At 36.9% G+C, this 25,381-nt stretch overlaps 1 protein-coding gene across 1 annotated transcript in view; it reads right to left on the reverse strand.

Moving 5' to 3' along the window:
• Nucleotides 1-25,381, reverse strand: part of ARFGEF1 (ADP ribosylation factor guanine nucleotide exchange factor 1) — an 85,036-nt gene that overhangs the window by 34,188 nt on the left and 25,467 nt on the right. Inside the window, exons 2-13 of the mRNA XM_038129091.1 lie at nt 23,951-23,981; nt 19,916-20,072; nt 18,699-18,845; nt 11,934-12,113; nt 11,049-11,322; nt 10,422-10,535; nt 9,616-9,779; nt 8,406-8,539; nt 4,773-5,007; nt 711-810; nt 453-592; nt 240-348 (exon numbers count right to left, since the gene is read on the reverse strand). Of these exons, the coding sequence (XP_037985019.1) occupies nt 240-348; nt 453-592; nt 711-810; nt 4,773-5,007; nt 8,406-8,539; nt 9,616-9,779; nt 10,422-10,535; nt 11,049-11,322; nt 11,934-12,113; nt 18,699-18,845; nt 19,916-20,072; nt 23,951-23,981 (1,785 nt within the window). The remainder of the gene's footprint in view (nt 1-239; nt 349-452; nt 593-710; nt 811-4,772; nt 5,008-8,405; nt 8,540-9,615; nt 9,780-10,421; nt 10,536-11,048; nt 11,323-11,933; nt 12,114-18,698; nt 18,846-19,915; nt 20,073-23,950; nt 23,982-25,381) is intronic.

A 25,381-nucleotide genomic window follows, 5' to 3' on the forward strand; every position in this document is an offset into this window, starting at 1 on the left:
TAAAATCAGAAATACAGAAAATAACAGGATTTAGACATTTTTCAGTCCAGTAGCATTCTAGGAATTCATACAATTAGGAAAAGACAACTAAGACAACTTGTTTAAATTACACCAAACTTATCACTATTCCTACCAAAAGAAAAATAGTCTGGACATTAACAGTCTCAAAATACTGGAATAACACACTCAAATCCTTTAGCATCTCATTACTGAAGACAGAAGAAACACATATATCTTACCAAGGGTTGTCTGGGAATTGGGATTTACATATTGATCCTTACTCCACTCAACCATGCATTTCAAGATCGATACTAAGCATTCCAATCCTTTTTTCCTCAAACTTAATTCCTAGAAAAGATTTCATGAACAATTAGTTAGTGGACTAGAGAGTTTAGTCTCAACCTATCATGCCAAGAAACATGAAACTTCATAAAGATTGGTGCAATTTTTACCTGAACATTGGACATGCCGAGTTCTTGGCTACCCCTTCCTTGAGCAATCTTTGATAAGTCATTAACCAGCCTTTCAAATATATTTGCTGCATTTAAGTCACAATCATAGTTCACGTAGATGTCCACCACACTCTGAGCATCTATAAATAAAGTGACATTGTCAACCTTGGAAAAAAACTAGTTAATTTAATGAAAGGCAAGTATAGTTTTATTCTTTGAGATAAAAAACAAAATCTAGAACACAACAGTCCTTCATACCTGCACATATCCTTGTCAGCGTTTGTATAACCATCCACTTATGATCAAATGAGCTAGTAGAGGTTTCCAAGATATACAGGAAAATTTCTTTGAAGAAAACCTAAAAAATATTCCAGGAAGAGGGAGAAAAAAAATCTATTAAAAAACAGTCACTGACTTTGATGGTCAAAATTCTGACATAATTTTGAAAGCAGCACTTTGGAAATACAGGAAATAATGAAAAGGCAAAAAAAGGAGGAAAGGAAGAAATACAACTTACAACTGATACATGCAAATTATCAATTTGAATTATTTACTTATGTGCTTCTGCAGTGCTGTCCAAGTTTATTTTCTAAGCATTCAAAAGCAGAAGAAATTTGAAATAATGTCAAATCCTGAAGGACAATTCAGCCTAAGAAGAAGCCTCAACTGCTGCTAAGAGTTCCTCTGGGATTTTGAAATAAGAGGTATTACCTCATGACAAAAATACTTTCTCTACAAGATGATGCCATAATGGCATAAACATGACAAACAGCTACTTATGCAAATTTCAAGTATTGGACCTTCATTAGAAGGGAAACGTCTTGACACAAAAGAATCACTCTACAATATTAGATTATTACTGGAAGAAGGGTACTGGTCAGGCACAGCATGCAGCACCTCCATTAACAGGAAAGCTACTCTTCACTAGAATACAGATAAATTTGCCCTGAAAATATTTTAGTACAGGTGCTGTTGTTTGGAACAGAAACTATTTTATCCCCTGTCAATTAGTTCCTCACCAGACTCATCAGCACCACAGGCTGACTAATTCAGCCAAGCTTGCTTAGCAGCTGAACTAAAGCTTCTTGCTTCTTCCCTGGGCAGCAGCAACTGCTGTAACAGCTCCTGAACTCTAAAGTGAACAGGGCATTACACCACTGTTCTGTACTTCCGAGAGCTCAGCTCTTCACAGCCACCTGCGGCTTCCAAATGCGCAACACACAGTTTTACTACACAACTGCTGAGAGTCTCTAGCCACTCAACTTCTCCAATAGCATCACACGAATATCCAAATATATAACTACCCTTGTTTTAATATTGATTGTTCCTTCATAGCACAGATTTTTTACAGAGATTTTTATGCTATTAGCTAGGTAGAGAAAAACATAAGGCTGTTTCCATTTTAAGTCATACATTTGGGGAAAAACACCAACACTGATTGTTAGGCAGCTTTGGTGGTAGGCTATTCACTCAAGCAAAATGGGCTAAAAATAGTTACATTTTATTGATCTCTTTAGAGAAATAGAGGCACACAGTACAATGTCAGCTGTATTAATAAGGAAAGCATCCCTATGAAACCTAAGGAGTTCAACACATAACAATTCAAAGACCTGCATGTGCTTAAACATACTTAAGCATACTAGATTGATTTTGGCCACAATTTTATGTATCAGAGAAAGACAAACATTTAATACATGTCATGCTGTGAGTAAGCCCCTGTTACACGTTTGGTGTTTTCTGACTTTTATTAAAAGACTGATTTTATATATTCTCTGGAACTAGCAAAAGTATTTCTTTTCTGGTAGAAATTTTAAAAAGAAGCCACTGATGAAGCAGAGAAATATATTTCAGGGACAAAAATTAAACCCAAATCTAAGCTAGAAGAGAAAATAGCTGGAAGCACTGCATACTATCAAGGCACTTCAGATCTTTATGCCTCTGAGACCAAGGCAACTTCTTGCTTCTGGTGTCACCTTTGGAAAAGTATATCCTGGAATGAAGAATTTCACAAAAGCATAGTTATGGTTTATATTTCAGCTATTTAAAAATGCTGTTTATCAGTATATAACTTATGGCAATTCACATCACAGAGTTGAGACTTTGTTCCTAATATACTGGAAAACTAAACCAGAAAATAACTATTCATTATGTTTGGTCAACCGAAGTAGGAGTTTTAAGGTATTCACAGTTATGAAAGGGTGGTAATGGTAAGCACAGCTAAATGACTCCCCAACTGCTCTGATATCTAGGATTTGATTTGCTGCAAATATATTCATTAACACCTTCAGAATTACTGTTACAATACAACTAAGATACAACTCAAACTATTTTACTTTCAGAGGGCAGTCTTAGCTAAATATTTGAGTGAACAGGCCATAGGAGGGTCACTTTCAACAGAATCTGAAACTATTCTTTTCAAACATGCCAGAAAATTCTTACACAGATGAAAAATGCAGCCTCAATCCCAAAATATATAGATTTTGCATATTGTAAATCAGAGCATATGGCTCTCCTTACAGCTTCAAGACCCGAACTGCATGTGAAGTTATCTACATTTCTACCCACATCTTCAGAATAACCTTTAGGATCAGTAGCTGAAAGAATTATTCTTAGCTCACAATAAGGAAAAAAGAAAGAAGTTTCTAGAAACTGCTGTACCCTGTACTTTGTAATAAATGGGTAATTCAGCAGCATCAAGTTTTTGGGTTTGCTATTCATGAGGAGGAAATGTAGCCCTGATATGTGGTGATGATCCTTAGCATACTCTAGCACCTGCTACATTAGTGCAGGGTATCCTACAACAAGTTTGCCTTGTATGTCTTCATTTTCTATTAGGAATTTGTGAAAGGCTGGCAGTGATGGAAACCTATCATATTTCTGTCAGGAAAGCTGACTGCAATGTGTTCACCACCTACATGCGGACTTGTAAGCTCTCTGAACACAGCAAGTCCAACACTTTCTGGGAGGCATCCTGTGGGACTGAGAACAGCTCCACCCAGTCTGTCTGATGTGCCAAACCCTGCACATACACTACAGTCTTGCTAAGCACACAGTTGGCCTTAAAGCTTTTCAAAATGCATCATATTTTCAAAGCACATTCAATCATTTCTATCCAGTCTATGCTCAACCATACACTGTAAATCTTACTGGTTTTCCCCCACAGAAGTATCAAAATAACCTGGTAAGTGATCACAACACAGTAATTTTCTGACATGCTACTGTCACAGTAGTGACATCTCCAAAGCTGCCACAACACATCAACTTGTCCTATGACATTCACAGATGAAGTGAATTCCCTGAATTCAAGGTCCTTACAACAGCAAGATTTATCAACATTTCTAAGCATCTCTTCACATACTTAAGCTCCACATGGATGGGGCAATCTATCAGCTTCAGTATTCACACCTGAATTCCCAAACAAAAAATTACTAAAATAAACAGCAGGGACACACTGCACACAGTACTACTTTATTCATCACAGAATTAAGATCTTTAACACACGTGACACCACAAGAGGATATCCATGTGGCTGAACAGAGCTCTAAGAAGCTGCTTGTACTTCATGCACAAAGAGCTGATCTCAAGAACAAACCCTCCACATATAGAATTACTGAATACTCTGAGGTGGATGGGATCTGCAAGATTCATTGAATCCAACTCTTAGGTGAATGGCCCGTATGGGGATACATCTCCCTTTGACTTAGAACAGACCCACTGAAAATTCACAATGCCTGCTAGGACTCAGAGAATTTCTTACAAAGAATATGGACTTATCGCCATTTGTAGTCTAAGGAGTTAAACTGTGTGCACACCTTTAGAGGAAGTGAGATCTTATTCAGGACGTATGTTGACAGAGGCCCTGATAAGCAAAGGGAATACAATAATGGAATAGCTGGGACTTCCCCAGAGAAAGAAATCTGTTCAAGGGATCTCGAAGAAAATCCACAATGCTCTTCATGACATTAGTTTTTATTCTAAAAATCTTTTGCAAAACCATACATTACACAGTCTTTTCCTGAGTGTATTCATTTTCTTAATTTATAATATGCAGTGCTGGACTAAGCTTTCTAAATCACAATATTGAACTTTGGTTGAACTTAACCACAAACCCACTCAATTCTGGGTTTCAGCAACACTGCAAGAGTACCATGCCACACCCAACAGAAAACTTCAAAATAAGGAAAATCTGGCAAGTCTTACACAAAAGCTGTGAGTCCCAACGGAAAACAAATTTATTAAAGCAACACCAAGCTACACAAATATAAATATATGTTCACTTACCACCTCCCACACATTTAATTATTAATTAATGTAACATACCTCAATCTGCATCTTTAGATGAGTCTTGAAGTTTGACAGGAGGGTAAGAAATATGGAAAGTGAAAGTTCAAAAACTTCTGGAACTGATGAGACTCCATTTTTTGACAGAGCAACACAGAGGTACTGCTTTATAGCATTAATGAACATCTCATTTGTCCTGAAGACTGGTCCTGCATTTTGCAGAATGGACAGAAGCAACTGCAATGAAAGAATCTTTGACCGCAGTTCATGAGATCTAGAACAAAACAATGCAGCACGTCAGTCCAGTGTAAGCCATAAAAAATAAAAAAAAATTCTCTTGAAAAATCAGTACAAACCACAATGATTTTGCAAGTGGAATGTTAATGAGAGAAACTCAAATTTGACACAACCAGTTGCAGAAAGGGTCATAAAAAGATGTTGGGTCTTTTTTTGTTAAATTGTTCATTTTTCAACCAAGAATGCAGGCAAGACCTTTTCCAGAGTGTTGAATCACTCTCTCTTCTGCACCCCAGAACAGCTGGAACAGGAGGCAATGCTGCCCTTTTAGCCAGAGGATGAAGGACCAATTCTTTCCTGTTAACTGAGCTTTGGAAGATCCCATCTAAAATCCAGCCCATCTACCAAACCCTGAGTAGCAAAAGGTGGAAATTCCTTCTCCTCCTCTATTTCCACCAGCATGGAAAGAGAGTTGAAGGACTATAAACACAATACTTCCTGCCAACACTGAAATCTCTTTTCTCAAATATAGCAGTTTGATTCAGTCACTGGGCCCATCCCACTCTGGGAGCAGGTAAGACACAAACTGTGCCTATCTGAAGCATGGCAATCACCAAGTCACGCAAGGGCAGTGTTGTCAAGTGCTCCACAAAAACATTCTTACAGACTCATGTAAACTAGAATTCATGTCAGACACAGGGCTACTATTTCTGCTCTACAAACTCCAAAAAACCAAACACAGTGAAACAGCCAAAACCCCCTCAAACCACACAGGAAAAAAGCATAAAGGAAATCTGCACCTATTAAAATCCAAAGCAAAAAATAACATTCCAGGCGAAACCATTCTCTCCTGAGACTCCTGATGCCCCTTCCCACTCATGATCATTTCAGAAAAAGGCTCTGTCTCTTCTGAAGAGTGGGTATAGACACAATTGGCTTTCCCAACAGGACAGTCCCCAGCTTTCATTAAACAGTTACCCCTGACAGAGGACAGTTACAAAACATAGGGAACAATGACAGGAAATTTGTCATTCAGTACAGCCCAGACACAGTAAGGAGTGCTTCAAGTCAATCTGTGACACACAGAGTAGCTGGATATTTGCTAGATATATTGCAAATATAAAAGCTTAATTAAAAAAGGTAATTCCAGTCTATCTAAAACAAAAAATGCTAGTTAATATCAAGTATGTTGCAAATAAACTCTATTTCTGCCAAACCAAGTGGGATGGGGAAATCAATTAATTCCAACAGCAGACTTTTCTTCTGAAGATGCTTTTGATAAGAAAACAGCCAGTCAGTCAAATTGAGTGAGGAACTTGTCCCTCACATTTCTCCTAATGGGCTACAGGTCAAAATCAATCCAAAACTGCTCTATGTAACAGTTCTTCAAGAAAATTCTTGATGCTGGCACAGCATGGAAGCTCACGTAACAATCTCTTTTGAAGCAAAAGGCTTGGTTTAGTACCACATAGTACCAGGTGTGCAGACAGCACATGATCAGATCATACTTTGCTATGGAATATAAGAATTTAAATATGAGGAGAATTTCAGTCATAAAATATTAAATACAGCCTACTTCCAGCAAGTGCAAGTTCCCCCCTGAAATCCTGGACATGCTGACCTTAACAATGTTGTATGATATGTAAAACCCACTTAACTTAGAACAGGTTTAAGGTAAAAACAAAAACCAGCAAGCAAATCTTTGAGCTGTATTTCACCCCCATCTTATTTTATTCCAGAAAAAAGGTAACAAAGATATTAACCAGGTTTCCAAAAAGCAAAATGCTGATCTTAAGTCCCAGACTTGTGATTTTAAGCTAAAGCTTCAAGTTCAGTTACCGAAAATCTAAAAATATTTCTATTACAGACTTCATAACAAATTTCACTGAAAGTGAGATTTTTAAAAGAGGCAGATAAGACTCTTGAAATGCCATAGATATCCTACGCCTCCTCTTCCAATTACAGCATGTTTGTAATAGTTCAAAAAGCCATCAATGCCTCAGAACCACTGATAAATTCTAGGCACTTCTCCAAATATGGGATACCTTCAAATGTATTTGCAGTGAATTTTGGTTGCCCTAAATGACTTTTTCTTCAATTTGTTTTTTGTATGAAGAGCTTCGCCAGTTCTAATATGAATGTCAAGGACTCCATGGATTGAGATGAGATTCTCCAAGTGCCTCAATAGCTATTACTGCTCTTGCAGGAGGAGTTAATCCACTAAAAACTTTAATAAATGGACAGCTTTAGTCCCAGAGTACTAACCAAAACCACAGGATTTTCAAGGCATTTCCTGGAAGACAATTCTCAGCAATAGTGAGGAAAAACCCTTATGCCTCAGTCTTCATTTTCTAATGTCCTGACTTTCCAAAGTACATTGCTAGATAATTTAAAAAGGTTCCTAGATTAAATCTTCAAACACTTTTGACTACATCACATCTTCTCAATTTATTAGATCCACATCACACATCACTGGTGTAACTAAACTGTCTTAAAGTTACCTGCTTTAAAAGCTAGACTCGGAACAGTAAAGCTGATTTTATTTTCAGGAATACCAGGCCTTTCACTGTCATTTGAAATCATACTACAGTTTCAATTTGATCTCTTAACACTCCTTAGGAACAATTGCTAATAATTTTCAAGAGCTTTTTTGTTCTAATGTGCAAATCAAATGTATATAAATTATATGCATAGAAATCCAATTTCTGCTGACACCAAACTTAATACTGACACCCATCTATAGAGGACACTCTATCTGCTTTTCAACAAACAATTCTACAAATGAAGCTGAAGACATGGTATCTTCTTCAGTCAGAAGAAACAGACAAATAAAATCTTTGTTATCAAACATTTGTGTTTTGATTAAGTAGGCTGATAGAAGTGTCCAACCTGAAGAAAAGAATGAAACACTTCATCATGAATTTAGGATAACCAGTTTATCAGCTCCAGGGGAGGAGTTTATATTAAGAAGAGCTGAGGATGTGTACTGGATATACAAATGTGCTGGTTTCAGCTGCTGTAGAGTTGATTTTCTTCCCAGTGGCCAGCACAGGGCTATGTTTTGGATGGAGAGCAATATGAATAAGATAAAAGAAATTATGGGGAATAACCAGCAAAGGTTACAAACTTAGAAGGTACCAAAAGCAGAGTAATGTGAGCAAGACCAGAAATACCTGATACTCTTCTATACAAAATCTTTTCAAATGCATTATAAACAGCAACTAGGAAGAACATGTTGTACTTATAAAAGGATAGGTGTTAAGAAACTTCTGAACAGGTATGCAGAAAATGCATTAAAACATAAAAGTACCTTTCCAAAGTTTCTATGTTCTTTTCACCATACTGTTAGTTTCTCTTTATCAGGACTCACAAAAATATTTATACAGTTCGTTTTTATTGTTAGATTCATTAGGAAAACTTTCAAATTCTACTTACTTTGGATCTGGTGGTCCATCTGACAGGGGCTTCATGGAGAGTTTACACAGTGACCTGAATACAAGGAAGGCATCCTTTTGTAAAATGTGGGAAAACTTAGCACCAGGGGTAGGTCCTGAAGAATTTCCAGATTCCTAAGGAAGTTAACATATTTCAGTATTCCATTTTGCATTAGCAGGACGTGTAGGGAAATCCCCACCTCTGAGCAATAAAAAGTTAATATATTATACAAATATAACCAAGTCACTTTAGCTTTATGGTCTCAAGATTAAAAAAAAAAAACCCATTCTGCAGTCCGGCTGAAATAAAAGTCACTACTAAAAATGGCCTACTCAGTAAGAAGTCAGAATTAATTAAAAAGTGTCACGAAATTAGGTAGGTCAAGTTTAAGTAGGTAATTTGCAGTGAACTGCTGCCAGGCACTTTCAATAAATAACTAGTTTAAAAAGACCCAAACACCAGACGTTTTAATAGAGCACAAATAGTTACCAATCTCCTGTCAGATACATCTGATAAAATGTCTGTGGTATAGTAAACACCCGTATTACTAATTTCTTGCAATTCTGTATTATTGTTCCATACATAAGCAACATGTTTAATGTTAAGTCTTCTATGTGTATGGCCTACATGACTGTAAGTTTTTGAACTTAAAATTATTACTCTCAAATCTAATTACTCAGTATACTCTGACAGCAAATATTTTTGGTCAGCTGACAAGTGTACATGTATCTCATACAAGAGAGGGAGTATATTTTCACATCTATTTTTGTTAATGAAAATCAAATCCTCCCAGACATGAAACTCTTGATCTGAAATCACTTCATTAAGATCATGCCATCAGCTTGAAATTGAGCACACTAAAATTACACAGGCATGTGTATAATTTGCTGTATGTTTCACTATGTATATTGAATACTAGTTTTCCAGTTTCTCAGGAGCACTTCACGAAACAGGAAACTGAGTTCTCTTGAACAGTGACTCCATGGGACAACTAAAAACATGCTGGGATAAAAAAGACATCACATGCAAAATTTATTCAGAAAAAATTTCATTTAAGGAGTGCATTGAAGTAGAGTAACATGACTTAATTATTGAAATTCATCTCAGTAACCTATTTTACGAAATTATCCTAATCACTCTGCACAAGCATTAGGCAACATTTAAAAGATAATACTTTTTTTCAGTATTTCCCAATTATATCTGCCTGTACCTGAGTATCATTGGAAGAGACAGATAATCTGTCATCGGGTAAAGATGGTGTATAAGCAACAGAAATTGGAGTCCCTGGAATTCCATTTGCCTGAATGTTTTCACTGTCACTGCCATCCTCTAATGATACAGTTGTGCCATCACCACCTGCAGTCCCTTCCACATCTATCAGAAAAGATGTAAAATAATTACCAAACATTGTATCAGATTAAAAATTAAAAAGAGCTTTTAAAACCAACATTTAAATACTAAAAAAATCATAAGGGGGAGCTTAAGATAGAATTTACATGGCACTACAGAACTGTAAAACTTGCAAATATTCTTAACTCCCAATAATGAAAATACCGTAAGAAATTTAATTATAACTTCATATTCTCAGGATCACCACTCTACCAAGTTTCTAGGAAGTACTGGTATGGGACATCTCGCACTAGTCTGATAAACAATTCACAACAAACTGAAAAGTACAGTGAGACACTGCTCCTACAGAGAGGGACCCATTTCTGAAGAATGTTCATATAGAAACAAAAAAAAAATAAAAAATCAAATAATAATTAAAAAACACACCAAGAATTTGAAAAGAACATTAATCTCCAATATAGAGTGTAAATCAATGTATGAAATCCTGTCCATTTTACTGTTAAATAATGCACTGGTAAAGTCTGACAGCACAACTGTCTTCTTTAGCATGTAAGTCATATTTAAATGATGATAAATTTTAGTTAAATATCTGAAGTAGTAAAATAATACTTAAGGTCAAGAACCAAACCACAGTTGCTACTGAATAGACAGATATTAATATAATACCTCCAACTACTATGTTCACCATTTCCTGCACAATACTTTCTACAATTTCTTGTGCCTTCTCTTCACACTCATTGCTTTCACCATCATAAGTTCCTCCATCAGCTTTAGAAAGACCTTTATAAGAAAAAAACAAACAAACACAAACAAGTATTAATGAGAAACTCAGAAATTTAGAAGGTACTTTGCTTGCACTTAGAATAAATGTTTGGATGCTTCAAAAATAGGTATTTGCAGAATGCAAGAACATCAGTGGTTAACCTGCAATGTTAATTAATTGCCATTGTAAATGGCAATTAATCTACAGGCTTGTGCCAACAAAACACATCAGTATTGTATCTTCACATACATTAAAACAGGGAAAACTTGAGGGTTTTGAGATGCTGTTCTCAAAAACTTTCACAATATTACACAGATGCAAAAAGGAATTTTTGATACAGACTCCTACAGAGTGTAGGACTTAAGTGTGCTCTTGTGGTAACAAGGACAAATGGGCATTTTGCATTACTCAACTACTTGAAAACTTATGCCTTACGTCAGATTTGGGATAGAGAAAAAAGACAATCCTCAAGCCTTTCTTTTTACAGACCTTTTCCCTCCCTCCATGAAACAGAAATACACACTGATTACTTTCTGCTGCTGTGGCTTGGTCAGCTTCTGTCTGCTCATTTTCAGCACTAGAAATGTCAGATCCATTTTCTGCCTCAATATCTTCTTGAAGGTTCTTGTCCACATCGTTTGTGCTGTGGTCAAGCTCTCTCTCATGGTCTTTGGACAGCTGATCAGCCTGTGCTGGAATATGTCGCAACTGAGGTGATTCAGGCTCATGATGGCTTACTGGAGACTGCTGGAGGTGGTGCTGCAGTCTGTGTCTTTCCTTTTCCATCTGTTTGGCTTCCTGAAGCTACAAAAGCATTGCAAACACAGAAGAAGTTCACTATCAAAATAAAACAAGAAGATATATGCATTATTTTATAAAGATGACATCTCTATTGCCTCTGCTTACACAGTAGCAGTTTAAGAAAATGCATCTTTGTTTAATTATAAATAACTTCAGTATCATGGGATAATCCATTGCAAGAGAGCTGCTTCCCAACTATGCCTGTAGTTCATACCTTCACTATCAAAGAAGGGACAATCACACTACATAAACCATAGAACCAAGAGTTGTCTGCCTGCCCTATAAGAAAGCTTAGGGAGTAGATGTGACAATAAACAGGAGTGCTTGGAAAAACATCAAGGCAAGCTTTTTTTTTGTGGTCCCTTGTTCTGGAATCCCCAGAAAGGGAAGAATTTCTGTGACTTCTGTACACCACCCCACCCCCAAACTCCATATTTTCTATCTATTTCAGAGTGCAAAACACAAGAAGAAAAATACCAGATACCAGATTGTTTTTTTTTTCCCAAAGTACTCAAGTTAGAAAAGCCAAAAAGCCTTAATAATGATGAAACAAATGTCTCAAGCTGATTTGCTTTCAAGAGGTAGTTTCCAGATAAAGATACTGAGATACTTACTGCTTGATTTTCCATACGTGCAAAAATGACATTCAGCATTTGTGTTAGAGTGGCCTTGGCTGTAGTTTGATTTATAAGATTTTTGCTTGCTAGGTAGATATTGTAACATGTTCTTACAGCCTGTAGTACTGTTCCTTCGTGGATTTCTATGTGTTGAGATGTTACTGCAGTAAGCAAAGCCTAAATAAACACATATACACATTTACCAGTCAAAACATTTATCAGTCAAGAAGTTTAGAAATTAATAAATACCAAAACTGGACTACTTCGAAAATATAACTAAATACATATTTTGAACTGTAATTTAATTATGTTTTCCCACATACTCTTGTAGCCATATTGGAAAATCATACCAGTTATAGTAAACTGAGTGTTTTTCATCAACATATCTAAGAATCACATGTTTCATAGCATGTAACAGCAAGAAGTAACCAAAGGAACCATCAGAGAGGTAGCTAATAGAAGTCATCCTCAATTTCTAAACACAAAAGAGGAACAGACTACCCTGTTAAAGCCTGGAAGGGAAGCCAAAGGGTCCAAAAGTTATTTTAGAAATAAATGTAAATGCGATGAACAAAGACTGAGTATGAGGTTAGACAGCTATACTCAGACAACTGCCCTTGTATCAGCTTTTTTTGGTAGATGCTAGAGAACTGTGCTGGCCCCTCTATAGAAATGTGCTTATTTCTTCCTGTTCCCAGTAATATTTGCTTTTCCTTTAAAAAAATAAAAGCACATAAGCCTGTGAAAGATGAGATAACACAGAAATAAGGAATAAATTAGCTTTATGTGAGGCAGAGGCAGGCTGGATTAAAGGGCAGAAATAGGGCAGATAAAACCTGAGGACAGGGTTTGAAAACATTGTCAGAGATGTGTATAGGAGAGTGGAAAGAAAGGGGGAGAGCCTTGTTTGCAACGGTTTGTATTCATCACTGTAATCAAGTAGAAGGCATGAGGGAATTTTAAGCATTGAAAACTTTGATAGTCACCATTTAATGGGATGTTTAGGGTAATAAAGAAAGAACTGGAAGCACTGGAAAGCTCATATCTTTTTAAATTTATCAAAGTTAAAAACAATTTCAAATGTTGGGTAATTTACTCATTAAACCACACCTCACATCTCTTATTGACATTGTCAGAACTTCTATACACACAAGGTACCAAGAAGTGGAGAAATAGTACGCACCTCTCACTCAAAACCCTTAAAAAGTAAAATCAGTCACTCTTAAAAACAAGCTGAACAAGTGGAGCCCAGGCATAAACAGCTATTTTTTCCAAACCGCTACTATCTGGACCCAACACAGCACATATTTAGATTTAGTTAATATTTCTTTCACTCAGTCACAAATTATACCATTGATACATACACACGCACACTCTTAATACATCAGTTTAAGAACCACCTACAGCTTTCCACTTGGAATACAAGGTCTCTTGCAGCCTAGCACTCAGTACACTAATGAAAGGTGCAGGGGATCCAGTCTCCATCTCTGTTTCTGGTGATGTCATTCATAAAGTTAGCGTCATCTTTGTGTCATCTTCTGTCTCCTTCTTATATTTGGATGAGTAAGAAGCTGATATTTGAAAATTCAATTTTAACTTTCATCTCAGTTCACTGAAATCTTATGATGTTTTTTCACCCAACTTTTAATAATAGAAAGTGGAGCCAGATAGTAGAGAAAGGTGACAAGGCTACAGGTAGATTATGTGCTCTTTTGTTTTAATTGGCTTAACAGCTTGAATTTCCTAAGTCTTTTTCAGTATGCTTGTTATGAATAGTAGAGCCTGGTTCTTTTCACACCACCTGATTAGAGGTGTGGAAGCAAAGAAATGCTTCAAACACACACTGAGACATACCTCTTTAATATGTTAATCCAAATTCACTGAATAATATTTTCTGTGCAGCCTGAGGAATCAGTCTTTCTACAGGGCATCTCCCTGCAGATACCAAACCACACAAGAGTTTACAGAGCTCCTGATAGTCATTTCTTTGGGTTTCTTTCCTTCCCAGGCAGTAGATACCAATCTTAATGACTACCATACACATTTGCAAACTGATAAGCATTTTTAGCTTTGATCTTTTGCTACTATCTTCCATCTTCCTTACAATTTAGAGTTATCCTCAGGCTATTAGTTATTCTAACTTCACATCTCACTGCCATTTCTCTTCTGCTAGTATGTCAATCAAGTAGAAATACGAGAACAAATGGAAGACAGAAAGAATTTTACAATAACTTTCTGAACATCCTTCCCTCTTGACAGTTTCCATTTAGGGCTCAATTTGATGATATGCCCCAGACACCATCACCTGATTCTCTATCATAGAAGAGTGTATCATTGTCACAATGGCATGACAGCTAACCCTGAGAAAACACACTTTATGATCAGAAGTGGCAGTACTGCTCCTTTGAAACCTTATGAACTCACATATTAGAAAAATAAACCCTTCCTTTCTCGTTTTAGTACTTTTCTTCACGCTACTCCCCCTTACTCTGTGACCAAGCAAGTACTATGTCTAACACGAGGAAGAAGAGATGGGTGACAGATGAGTAGAGGATAATCACCTCAGCCCCCAGTGAAGCAGGATTACTCAAAATCTGAAACTGCTACACAACACAGGTCCTTGAGAGATGGAGTAACAAAAGCTCTGCCTTCCTCCCAGCCACACTCTTACTTTGCAATAGGTCCAGAGCATGAAGCCACCTGTGCTATTTTAATAGGAACTCATCAATATAAATGAGAATCATAGAAAACAAAAGCACCCACAGGTGGCTCTCTGGTGTTTAGTTTTGGGGTTTTGTTTGTTTTAAAAGTGATTTCAGTAGATGCAGAGTATTAAATGCTTGCTAGGACAAGGGATGAGCTAAGGGAAAAGTCTGGGAGCAAAGCCTGGACAGACAAATGGCTCTCTGCCAGAGGTCAGAACAGCATGGAGTCACAGCATTACGTTGTTCTATTATACCACGTAGTTTTGCTGCAAAAGGCTTTTTGCAATTGAGTTCCCACTCCTCCTAGTCACACTTAGCTGATCTGCTCCCTTAGTATCCTCACTGTGAGCTAATAAATAAAGGAAACGAAAAAAAAGCCCACTTTATTTACTCCTCCCCTCTGCTGCCCTTTAGAAACAGAAGGAAACCTTTGTGAAAGGTTAGGGCCATCTCATTCTCCTTAGGTCCTTCCAAAAAAGCTTTCTTTGTCACAAAGCCTACAAAAATACTAGCAGCCAACAAGCCTTCCCTGCCCTGAAACTACTGGCTACCATCTTGACTGTGAGTTTGTTTCCTTATGCATTCCCACCAGTCCTTCATACTTATTGTTCTGTGTTTGGGAAAGACCCTACAGTTTGGTGCTGCCACCTACTTACTAGAAATAAAGCTTATTCATTTTTAGAAACAACCATTGGATGGCTTTGGGAAAAGAAAAAAATCCCCAGGATAACTTCCTGAGTTACAGATTATCCTATCTTTGTGTGACACCCACAGTATTTTTTTCTTTTAGCCTGAAGCATATTTGCCAAGTGACTTTTCTATTATTTAAAACAAATGCATTAGAACAGTTCAGGAAGTATCATGCTTTGTGAGGCAAAACAAATGTAATTTTAAAAGTAAACTAAATTAACAATAATCCTCTACTAAAAACATCTAGCATCCATCTCTAAACTTTTGATTCCTCTCACACTGAATATTCTATTCAGCATGGTTACCTACAACCAGGAGAAAAATTTTCAATTCAGGGTCAGTTTTTTCTTCCTCTCAGCCAACTCTGATCATCTTATCTTTGGAAGATTTATGACACAGTACAGCTGTCATCTGATCAGCATGGGCTTACTTTGTCTTGATTTCGTAATTCAGTTGCCAGGAAACTCTTGAGTACTTGGAACAGCAGATAAAACACAGTAGCCCTAGCTCCTCTCTCTAGTGTGAATTAGCTACTAGAATCACATAATTCTGTTTCCTTTGAGACAGTCTACAGGGTTATTTTCAATTTTTTTTAAGTTAACTTGAAGTCCAAACATTTACTTATCACAAAACAATGTGTTAGCATAGACAGACTTTTGAAAAAACACAGGAAACTGAACTCCTTAAGCCACAAAATAACAAATACATCAAATAACCTTCATAGATAAATAATTTTTGAATTTAGGTGACAGTAAAAAAAAAGTCATTAAATAACATTTAACTTTTCAGACTACAGCTATCAAGCACACACAAACATAACTTAAGCTGTAAAAGTACCTATATAATAGCATACACTTTTCATATGGCAAACCAAGGAAAGAAAACACATGAGTGTAAACAGTTGATATAATGCTAAATTCTGCCTCCTCATCCCTACTCCTTCTTTAAAGATTAAAAAAAGAGGAAAAAAGTTTTGCCCTAGTTTTAGTTCTTCAGGCACCAAAAGGCCAGAAGAAACGTAAACAGAACTTCAAGTAAGACCTCTGCAACTGTCAGTGCAAGTCTGTACTCACACACCACAAATGCCACAGCAGCCTTAGGAAAGCAAGCCTAGAGGCAGAAAGATTCAATCAAGTGATGTTATTTCACACAATTTGAATAAACCACTTTTAATTGCATCAGCAGTTTAATTACTTGCATTGTTTCTACCACAACAATCCCCACCACAACAACTACACAAGAAAGTTGTGTGGCTTCACATCCGAATTACACCAAATCAAACTAAACTACAAGGGAAAGGAAGGAAAAAGCCAATTTCCCAGTCTGGTTCATCACAAAGTCTGTAGATTAAGAAAAAGGGCATTACAGAAGAGAAGAGAACATGCAAGTGATGGGAGCAGAAAAGTTAAAGTGGCCTCCATCGGAACTACTGCAGGACACGACTCTAAAGCCTAGATAGCTAAAAAAACCAAAATGCACTTCTCTGTGTCAGCAAGATTATTTCCTTGGTAGTCAGCAGCAAGGTCTTTTCAGAATGTCTACGTGGCTCTGGTAGTTGGGAACTGGCTGAAGATGACTCCACCCTGGAAAGCCACCCAGTAAGTGGGAAACTCGCACTGCCTGTTAACTCAGGCCCCGTGATGGCTCCCAGATCCCAGAGTGAGGGCAGCACGCCACGCCAGGGCCACCCATTCTGCACGCACAACCAAGACAATCCTCCAGAGAGGAAGGCGTCCAAGTGATCAAAGTTCTCAGCTTTCACTGTGGTGTTGGTGAAGCAGCTGCCCTGTGGGAGTGCTGCTTATGTTGTGGGTAACAGCCTGGGAACACCAGTACAAAAAAGCAGGAGATCCAGGTCTGCTGCCTTCTATCTCCCTGATGGAATTAAGATTTTTCAGACAACATATAATCACCAGAACTACAGAAGAGTCTAAGAAAATCATCCTTCAAATCATACTGGAGAAGCAGGGTCCACATTCATCTCAGAATTGAAGAGTTAGGAGGCCTAAGACAGTATGATTGACTTAGAAGTTTCATTTTTCTTCCGAAGTCAAAAGTTCTGGTCTTTGCCAAGGTTATTTAAAATTTTCAAGCTTTTTATGGTATTCTGTGTATTGGACAAAGGTGGAGTCAAAGTCAAAACAGCACTCTCCACTTTCCCAGTTACTCTAACATGGCAATTAGCTACATGTAAACAGTAAAAAAAATTAAGGCACTAAAAGAGTGTACACACTTAATGCACTTGGCAATTGTTGAAGAACTTACTTTCTCAAATCTTCTCCTGAACAGAAGGAGTATTAGCTCTTAAAGCCCCTTCAGGCAGGGAGGATTGGAATAAGAATGCATTCAAAGAGACAGTATTACAATGAGAGAGAGTTATAATTGTTTCAGCCACTGAAAGTTTAAATCCATAAAAACTTCCCTTTGCAGGATGGAAAACATCTTAAAATGCATGGGCAAAACAACACAACAAATCTAGAAAACAGCAGCATGAACCAACATTTGTAACAACTATCTGTAGCAAAAGTGGAGTGCAAAAAAGAACAAGGAAGGTTTGAGCTAGGAAAAGGAAAGGAACAAAGTACATTCTTTGCATTAATACAAGCAAGTACAATCCTCAAGAAATGTCAATGCCTCAGGATACATATACACAAGATTATGAGGTAACAAACGTTCCATTTTGCTTAACTAACTTCAAATGTATTGTTCACTGCTGTTCACCATCACAGCCATTTAAAGACTGCTGTTACAGGAACATGGTACAGCATTTCCACTAAGCAGCTAAATTCTAGTACTTGGCATAGTAATTTCCTGAAACAAATACCCATAATCAATGGCTGCAATCTGAAAACAGGTTCCCCAGAAACATTTGTACAAACTCCACATGCAACATTTATATAAGCTGTGGAAACAAACCCTGGACCTCCTTCAAGCAAAAGTGTATCACACAGCAGTACAAAGCTACTATGGCAATGTCCAACTGCCAGGTCTAATTGCATTTCATCAACAAATTCCAAAATGGATTTTAAAATCTGCTGCTTAATTACCATTTCCCCCACTGGGAGTGCAGGATTGTTTGACAGTAATTCCTCACAATTAGAGGCTCCACAGGTCTGCTGTGAATGAATTTCACCCAGGGGTCTACGTACTAGACTTGAGGCCACAACCATGAGTTCACCCAAAATGCAGTGGAAGAAATTAGGGGATGGGCAAAGAACAGGGAGTTTCCATCTCCAAGAAACAGGCTGAAGAAAATACTTTAACATTACCATGACATGTACAAATTAAGCACTTCTGATTTTGAACTCTGAGGTCAAGAATGTCTTCTTGCTACCACTATAAATACATGAAGTATTGAACATGTTACCTTTATTATTTGTAGCTGAACCCCTTCATCTGTTTGAGGGCCTTGAAAACAGCCACATATTGTCTCGATAATTCTATCAATTAGTTTTTTTCCTGGAGCTGTACTGTCTGGAGCATTCCCTGTCAAGTGCCCATATGCTATAAGTTTCTGGAGAGAAGAAAAAAACCCATGTAAATAAGAGCTTTAAAAAATTAAGCCAGCTTTTTGTTATAATAAATAAATTCACTTGATACTTCTAACTTGCACAGAATAAATAAAACAGTACCTTTTACCCCATGTATCATAAAATCATAAGGATTTTTTACATATCCTCCAGATTTATTCCATTTTCAGTCAGCAACCACTATACAAAGTTTGTCAGCAAGTTTAACATAAAAGGTTTTGCTCAGCAGTTCATGTTCTAAAACAAACAGGATTCTAAAAGTTAACTCATATCACAGAAGTCTTCATATATAGTCAATATACAAATGCTTTTTATACCAGATAAACCACCTGCAAATGCTTTCTATTTGAGCTACTAGCTAGTGTTCTATTTTTTAGAGTTTCTTCTGGTGTAAGGTGTTCTAGTATCCTTTGCTTTCCCTAGGTCTTCAATACTTAAAAGTGAAATTTATTACAATTAAAATAGTGAAAATTAGTTAAATCCTCTTCTGAACACTTTATATAGAGTGTTTGTAAATCCCCATGCTACACAGAGTAGCATCATGGTACGAGAGCAGGACAGGCATACATGTGCCTGTGACTGTAAACTGCTGGGCTGCTCTGGAGGAGTGAATGGCTAAATACAATGCTGCAGAATTTCTTCTGAAAACATTACAGGAACCTCAACAGTTTTGAGAGACTAGATATCTCAAACTGTAAATATTTTACTGCAATTATAAATAGTGTAAAATGAATTTGCTAATAGTGTAAAATGAACCTGCTGCATTAGCTCAACACACATTTAAACACATGAAAATAGGTTGCTGTACATAATAACCCAACCAGGAAATGCTGGTAAAACACTTTTGGTATACACAAAGAAACACACACACATACACTACATAAAAAATAAGGCATACATTCATCTTTTGAGAGAAACACATTCTACTTGGTTGTGCGTGCAATCGAGTAAAGTAATAAAAACCCCATGACATTATTTATTACATATAACCATAATCCCCCTCCAAAGCAACAGGATTTTACAGTTGATAGTTAAAACTCATCTTCATACAGACCTGTAAACAATCTAGAGATGTACTGACAATCCTGGGACACTTGGACTGGCATGCCAATTCAAATGGTAGGAAGTATTTGTCCGCTTCAATGAAGCTTGTCTTTGATTTCACAGGTGGAAGAGTGCTGGAACCAGACTTCGCCTCTCCATGAGGGGGACTAAACAGAATGACTGTATTAGAATACTGTAAAGTGATCAAACAAATTGTTCTCACCACCAAAATGTTTATGAATGAAATAAAATATCAAGAAAATTAACATTAGGAAAGACAAAATTCTAACAATAGTAATAGGTAAAGTATTCTTAATATCTTTTATACTTCATGGCTCCTTTGTGCACCAGGCTAATTGACCCACTTGCCCACTAAGGGGTTATCCAGTGGTACCTGCTGGTTCAGAAGCAGAGAGACTTGCTTCCTTCCTCTCAAATACCAAAGGACTCCCCTTACTAGACTGGCAAAAGCAACAAGCTAACAGAACAAAATGAGCAGAACCTTTATCTCAATCCCTGCTTCAGGTAACACTACTTAATTTAAGAGTTGAGTGGTTACCACCATTTCTCGCTTGGGTAAATCATCTAAGATTACTAACTGTACAAAAGCAGGCAAATTCTGAGTTGTTGAAGTTTTATTGATTACAGGACCTTTAGAAAGGTCATGCTCATTAATAACACAAAAGGATAATTAAGAATGGATTATTTTTCACTAATTTGAGTGCATCAATGCAGTTTGACTTTGGCTCAAAGCAAGATGTTCCGATTTTTAATTTCACAGAACAATTAATATATAAAGTATTCATAGGTATCTTTAGATGAAAGGTAAACAACATTGTTTTACACAGGCCTGAAAAGCAGTATTAAAAAAAGTGCAAAGTGTCATATTCTGTAGTGAAGGCTTATAGAACTCTTGCTGTAATTCAAACAGATCTTGGTAGAACAACTGCATTCAAATACAGCTCCCATGCACGTTGCTAATTAAAACAGATGCTTCAAGAAATGCACTCAATTTCATGTTCCCTAAGTAGAAGAATGAACTGCTAAGAGTTTATTATAAATCCAAAGCATGCCTGCAGTCCCACACATTATGGAGTGGGCCTTAAACTAATCAATACAAATTAGTTTCAGCTTTTCAAGGAGCAGGCTGGATTGTCCTTGAGATTATATCTGTCACCACATTCGAACTGATTTTGTTTAGGTTGCTTCAAAAGGGCACCCAAATTCAAGATTTGAGAGTGAGTAATTAGTATTAAGATGCTACTTTTTACTGGCTGCATCTCACTTGAGGGTTTAAGAATTTATCCCTACACTTTTTTTTTCCTGAAAAAAAAAAAGAAACCTCTGAAGAAAACCAGAGTTGTTATGGGTTTGTTTTCTTTTGTTGGATGCATAACTTTATTTATTGCCCTATATTTTTTTGCTGGAAGCAGAGGTCTTTCGAACAACACCCTAATCAGATAAGTTGCAGAGGAAGTACATGATTTTTCTATATTCCTGAATCTCTCTGATACTCCTATAAAAGCCTTACTCTGAGGAATGAAAGGGTAGTTATCTGTTGCAAGACTGTTCTTCATCTAGTGACTATGTTCACTGAAACCATTAAAATTAAGTTAAAAAGAGCACTCTGGAAATAAACCAAAAATTGTTCAAAACAAGGAGCAGGTCATGGTGAGATTCTGAAAATGAAGAACCTATGCCACAGCAAGCTGCTGCATTAGCCTGGAGCATCTCCTAATTCTCTGAATTGAAAGCTATTTTAAAATGGGCAAGATATTAAATATGGAAGATTATGTACATTTGTCTCTGGAAAAGCAACTCAGTAAGCTCTTAACACTGCTGGTAATGTAAGGGAAGGGGATAGCAGAGGGAGGAGAAGAGAAACTCAAAAGGACTTCTTAATGTCAGTGAATTGCTTCTAAACCCAGCAACTATTCCCAAAACCTTCCTCCCCCAAGGGATCTACAAAGCATGGGAATTATGAAATATGCTGGTATTTATGTATTAGCCATAGAGAAAGGCTAAGGTATGTATCAAATAATGGATTTGGAAAATTATTTTGGCAGCATTTGCTGTGTAATGGTTACATAAATCAGCTTGTACTTTTTTATTCCCTTCCTCTCCACCCCACTACCAAATACCAGTTCTGTTTAAAAAACAAACAGCAGAACACAAGGAGCTGTTTTCCCTGCAAAATTTCCGGAAAGTAGAAATTATCTACTCTTCAGTTCATTCCAGGTTAACTGAGATCAGTTACTTCAAACAGGGACTGGAAAAATTTAAACATTCATTATTAGAAATCTCTTATTAGGGTACTTCAATCTCAATTACAGAAGAAAGAACCTGAAAATAATTTAATAGACTAAGAAGTTTCTCTATTCTAGGGCCTAGAAAAACAGTATTTTCTACTGCACCTGAACGATTTGACTCTACAGTCAGAATAGAGAAGTCCATTCACAATTTCCAAGTCTAGCAAAGCCTTCACAGTAGCACAAGGCTACTGTCAAAATAAAGACAGCACTAAAGAAACCAAAACCTATTTTAAAAATGCCTATAGGAAATAAGACATACACATTCTACCCCCCCCAAAAAATCACAACTTCTGATATTGATAGGGCAGAAATTATGCACTGGAAGTTCAGAAATAGCTCAACCACATTTGTATAAACTATTTTAATTCAGTGTTTTCATTAGTTTTAGCATGGTATTTAACTACAGGACTGGATATTACTTTTCCTTATTCAGTGCCCAGAACAAATATCTCTCACTGAATATTTAACGTAAGCATTTTTTCTTATCATGCTTCACAATGTGGACTTTTGCTTTATTTATACCACTCTGAGAAAAACCTATTATAAATTCATATTATTACTTTCTGTCCGAGACAATCTTGTAGCACTGGATGCAACACATTTTCTAAACACTACATAAATATGAAATTTATTTTTACAATCTTACGATGAGCTCATTGTATTGACTTCATTTTGCTGGAGGAAAGCAAAGCATAATCTCAGTCAGATGCACCCCTCAATTTTTACAAGCCCAATTTGGTAAGCTGCAAGACTAAATTTTTCAGCATATTTGATATTTTTGCTTTACATCTTCTGAAATAAAGTTCCCACTGACTTAACTACAGCTAGAAGTGATTCTATTTTCCAAACCAAAATTGTAGATTTCTGCTCAAATATCCAGGAGATGAAGGAGAAATCATTAGCATCCAACTTTAACAGCTGTGGTTTTAATGATTTGCCCATACTGAAATCCAGTTACAGGGCAGAATAGATAACCCCAAAACAGCACCCAGCTGCCTAAGAACACTTTCATCCTCAGTTTCACCCACTGATCCAATTCTCTTAACAATTGGCATGAACAGTCTTCACCTCACAGTCCTGACTCAGAATTAGGAACGTACACTGGATAAGGAAGACAATCCTGTGGAATGTGTAACGAAAGCAATACTTAGAAGTTTGCTGACAGCAAAAGACTGCTGAATGTCAATTATTGGTTTTACCATCATTTGCAGAAGAACTGCCTTCACAAATCTATGCCCATTCCCTAACAAGGTCCTTTCCAGACACTATCTTTGCCAGTTACATTACTTTTCTCTGCCCACTCCCACTGCCTCGCCCCAATCTCCTCCCTCTGAGGAGATCTCCTCACTCACTTCAAGTCTTTTACCTGCATTCCTCCCCCTTCTCTGAATCTACTTCAAGGCTCTTCCAGCAATACACTGAAAGAAATTCCCGTGCCATCCACAAAGATCTTTTCCAACTTTGATCCCTATTTCCTATGCTCTCTGGTCAGAGAGTACCACCCTGCTGCCTCTAAGCCACCTTCTGCTGCTTCTCCTGAGCCCAGTGCCTTGCACTGGAACAGCCAGACACATAAAGCAGCACTATCTGTACATTTCCATATACCTCCAACCACCCAAAATATGCTGAAAATTATTTTCAGAGAGAGCCCATAGTCCCCGTGCAGAATAAGTATGGTACACATTTCAAGATGTTAAAAGCACTATCACTTAATACGATGAACTATAACATACCTTTGCTTTTCTGTTTCAGCCTTTATTTCCTCTGTAAAATGAAACAAAGGCATAGTTATAGAAATGACATCATAAGCACATTTATAAAATTAAGTAACAGAAAACTACTGGATAGCAAAACTATTTAGGCAAACATCTGAAACCACGATTATTATAAAACAGAAAATACATGTTTACAGTTTCATAAGTACCTGTACTCTCCACCTGCATTGATTGCAAACTGTATCATAATTACTTTGAAAATCTATATTCAAAACTGGATGCTTAAATTTGCATCTATTCATGCCAGCTAAACATCACGTCCCTGCAATGCTTCTGTGAAGACACCGGCCAGCTCTTTTCACAGCTGTATTATATAGAAATAATAAGGAAAACACAAATATTATTCAAACTATTAATTTACCCATAAAGGATGTAAAATATATACTGCTTGATAAATATGTATTATATAGAAACACAAACAAACAATCCACCACTGCTAATTCTTACATGAAATCTGAATGACCAATTATCACCCTTGGTTTTAAACAGTGTCAGATACTTCAGTAATGACTAAGGGAGAGGAAAAATGTCTGTAGCACCTCTATTTGATACTATTTTAAAATATATTATAACAGAAGGATGAAAAGTTGGCAAACATTTTCAGCAATGTTTTAACAATATATTTTCAAAATAATTTTAAATTACTGGAACTAACTTTAGGAAATATCTTTGATTCAAAACTAGTCTTGTCTATTCTCTAGTCATTTTGCATGCTAAGTCATAGGGAATTTCATAAAGCCTAGGTTTTCCAGTGCTGAAGCAATACATATTTGAAATAAACTGTACAGGATCAAGAATGAATGCGTGAGTGTGTTTTTTAAGAAATCTTCTCAGGAGATCTATATTCCAGTATCAACTCCTGCTCAAACATGCAAAGCCATAATCAACTAAACCAAACGCTATACTTTGATTTTTGTCTAAAGGCCTTGAACTAGTGGCATGGATTGATTCTGACAAAAAACACACCAACTTAATCTTTCTAACCAAGCTCCCATGCGGCAAAAGCACACTTTGTCTGCATCCTGTCCTTCATTTACCATTTCACATGGTCATACTGATTCACTTACCCAACACAGGTTTCTCATGCTTGGTATTTTATCACTAATCACTTGTAGCAAGTATGTTTACTAACTGACTTAACATCGGGAAAACTGAACATTTGGAATGCGCATCACCTTAAAACCTGATTCTTACTTCTGGTAAGACTGATGGTCATTTTTACTCTCAGTAAACCCCAGAGGTTAGCAGGTCATTGGTTCATCCCAGAAACAGCTGGAACAGCTCCAGAAATTCATCAAATCTGGGCTACCCAGGACTAGACAAAACATGAAAATAATTCCATATTCTAGACACTAAGCACTCCGCAGTAAATAGCAATAACAACACTCA

This window comes from Motacilla alba, chromosome 2 (genome assembly GCF_015832195.1).
Source record: "Motacilla alba alba isolate MOTALB_02 chromosome 2, Motacilla_alba_V1.0_pri, whole genome shotgun sequence".
NCBI lineage: Eukaryota > Metazoa > Chordata > Aves > Passeriformes > Motacillidae > Motacilla > Motacilla alba.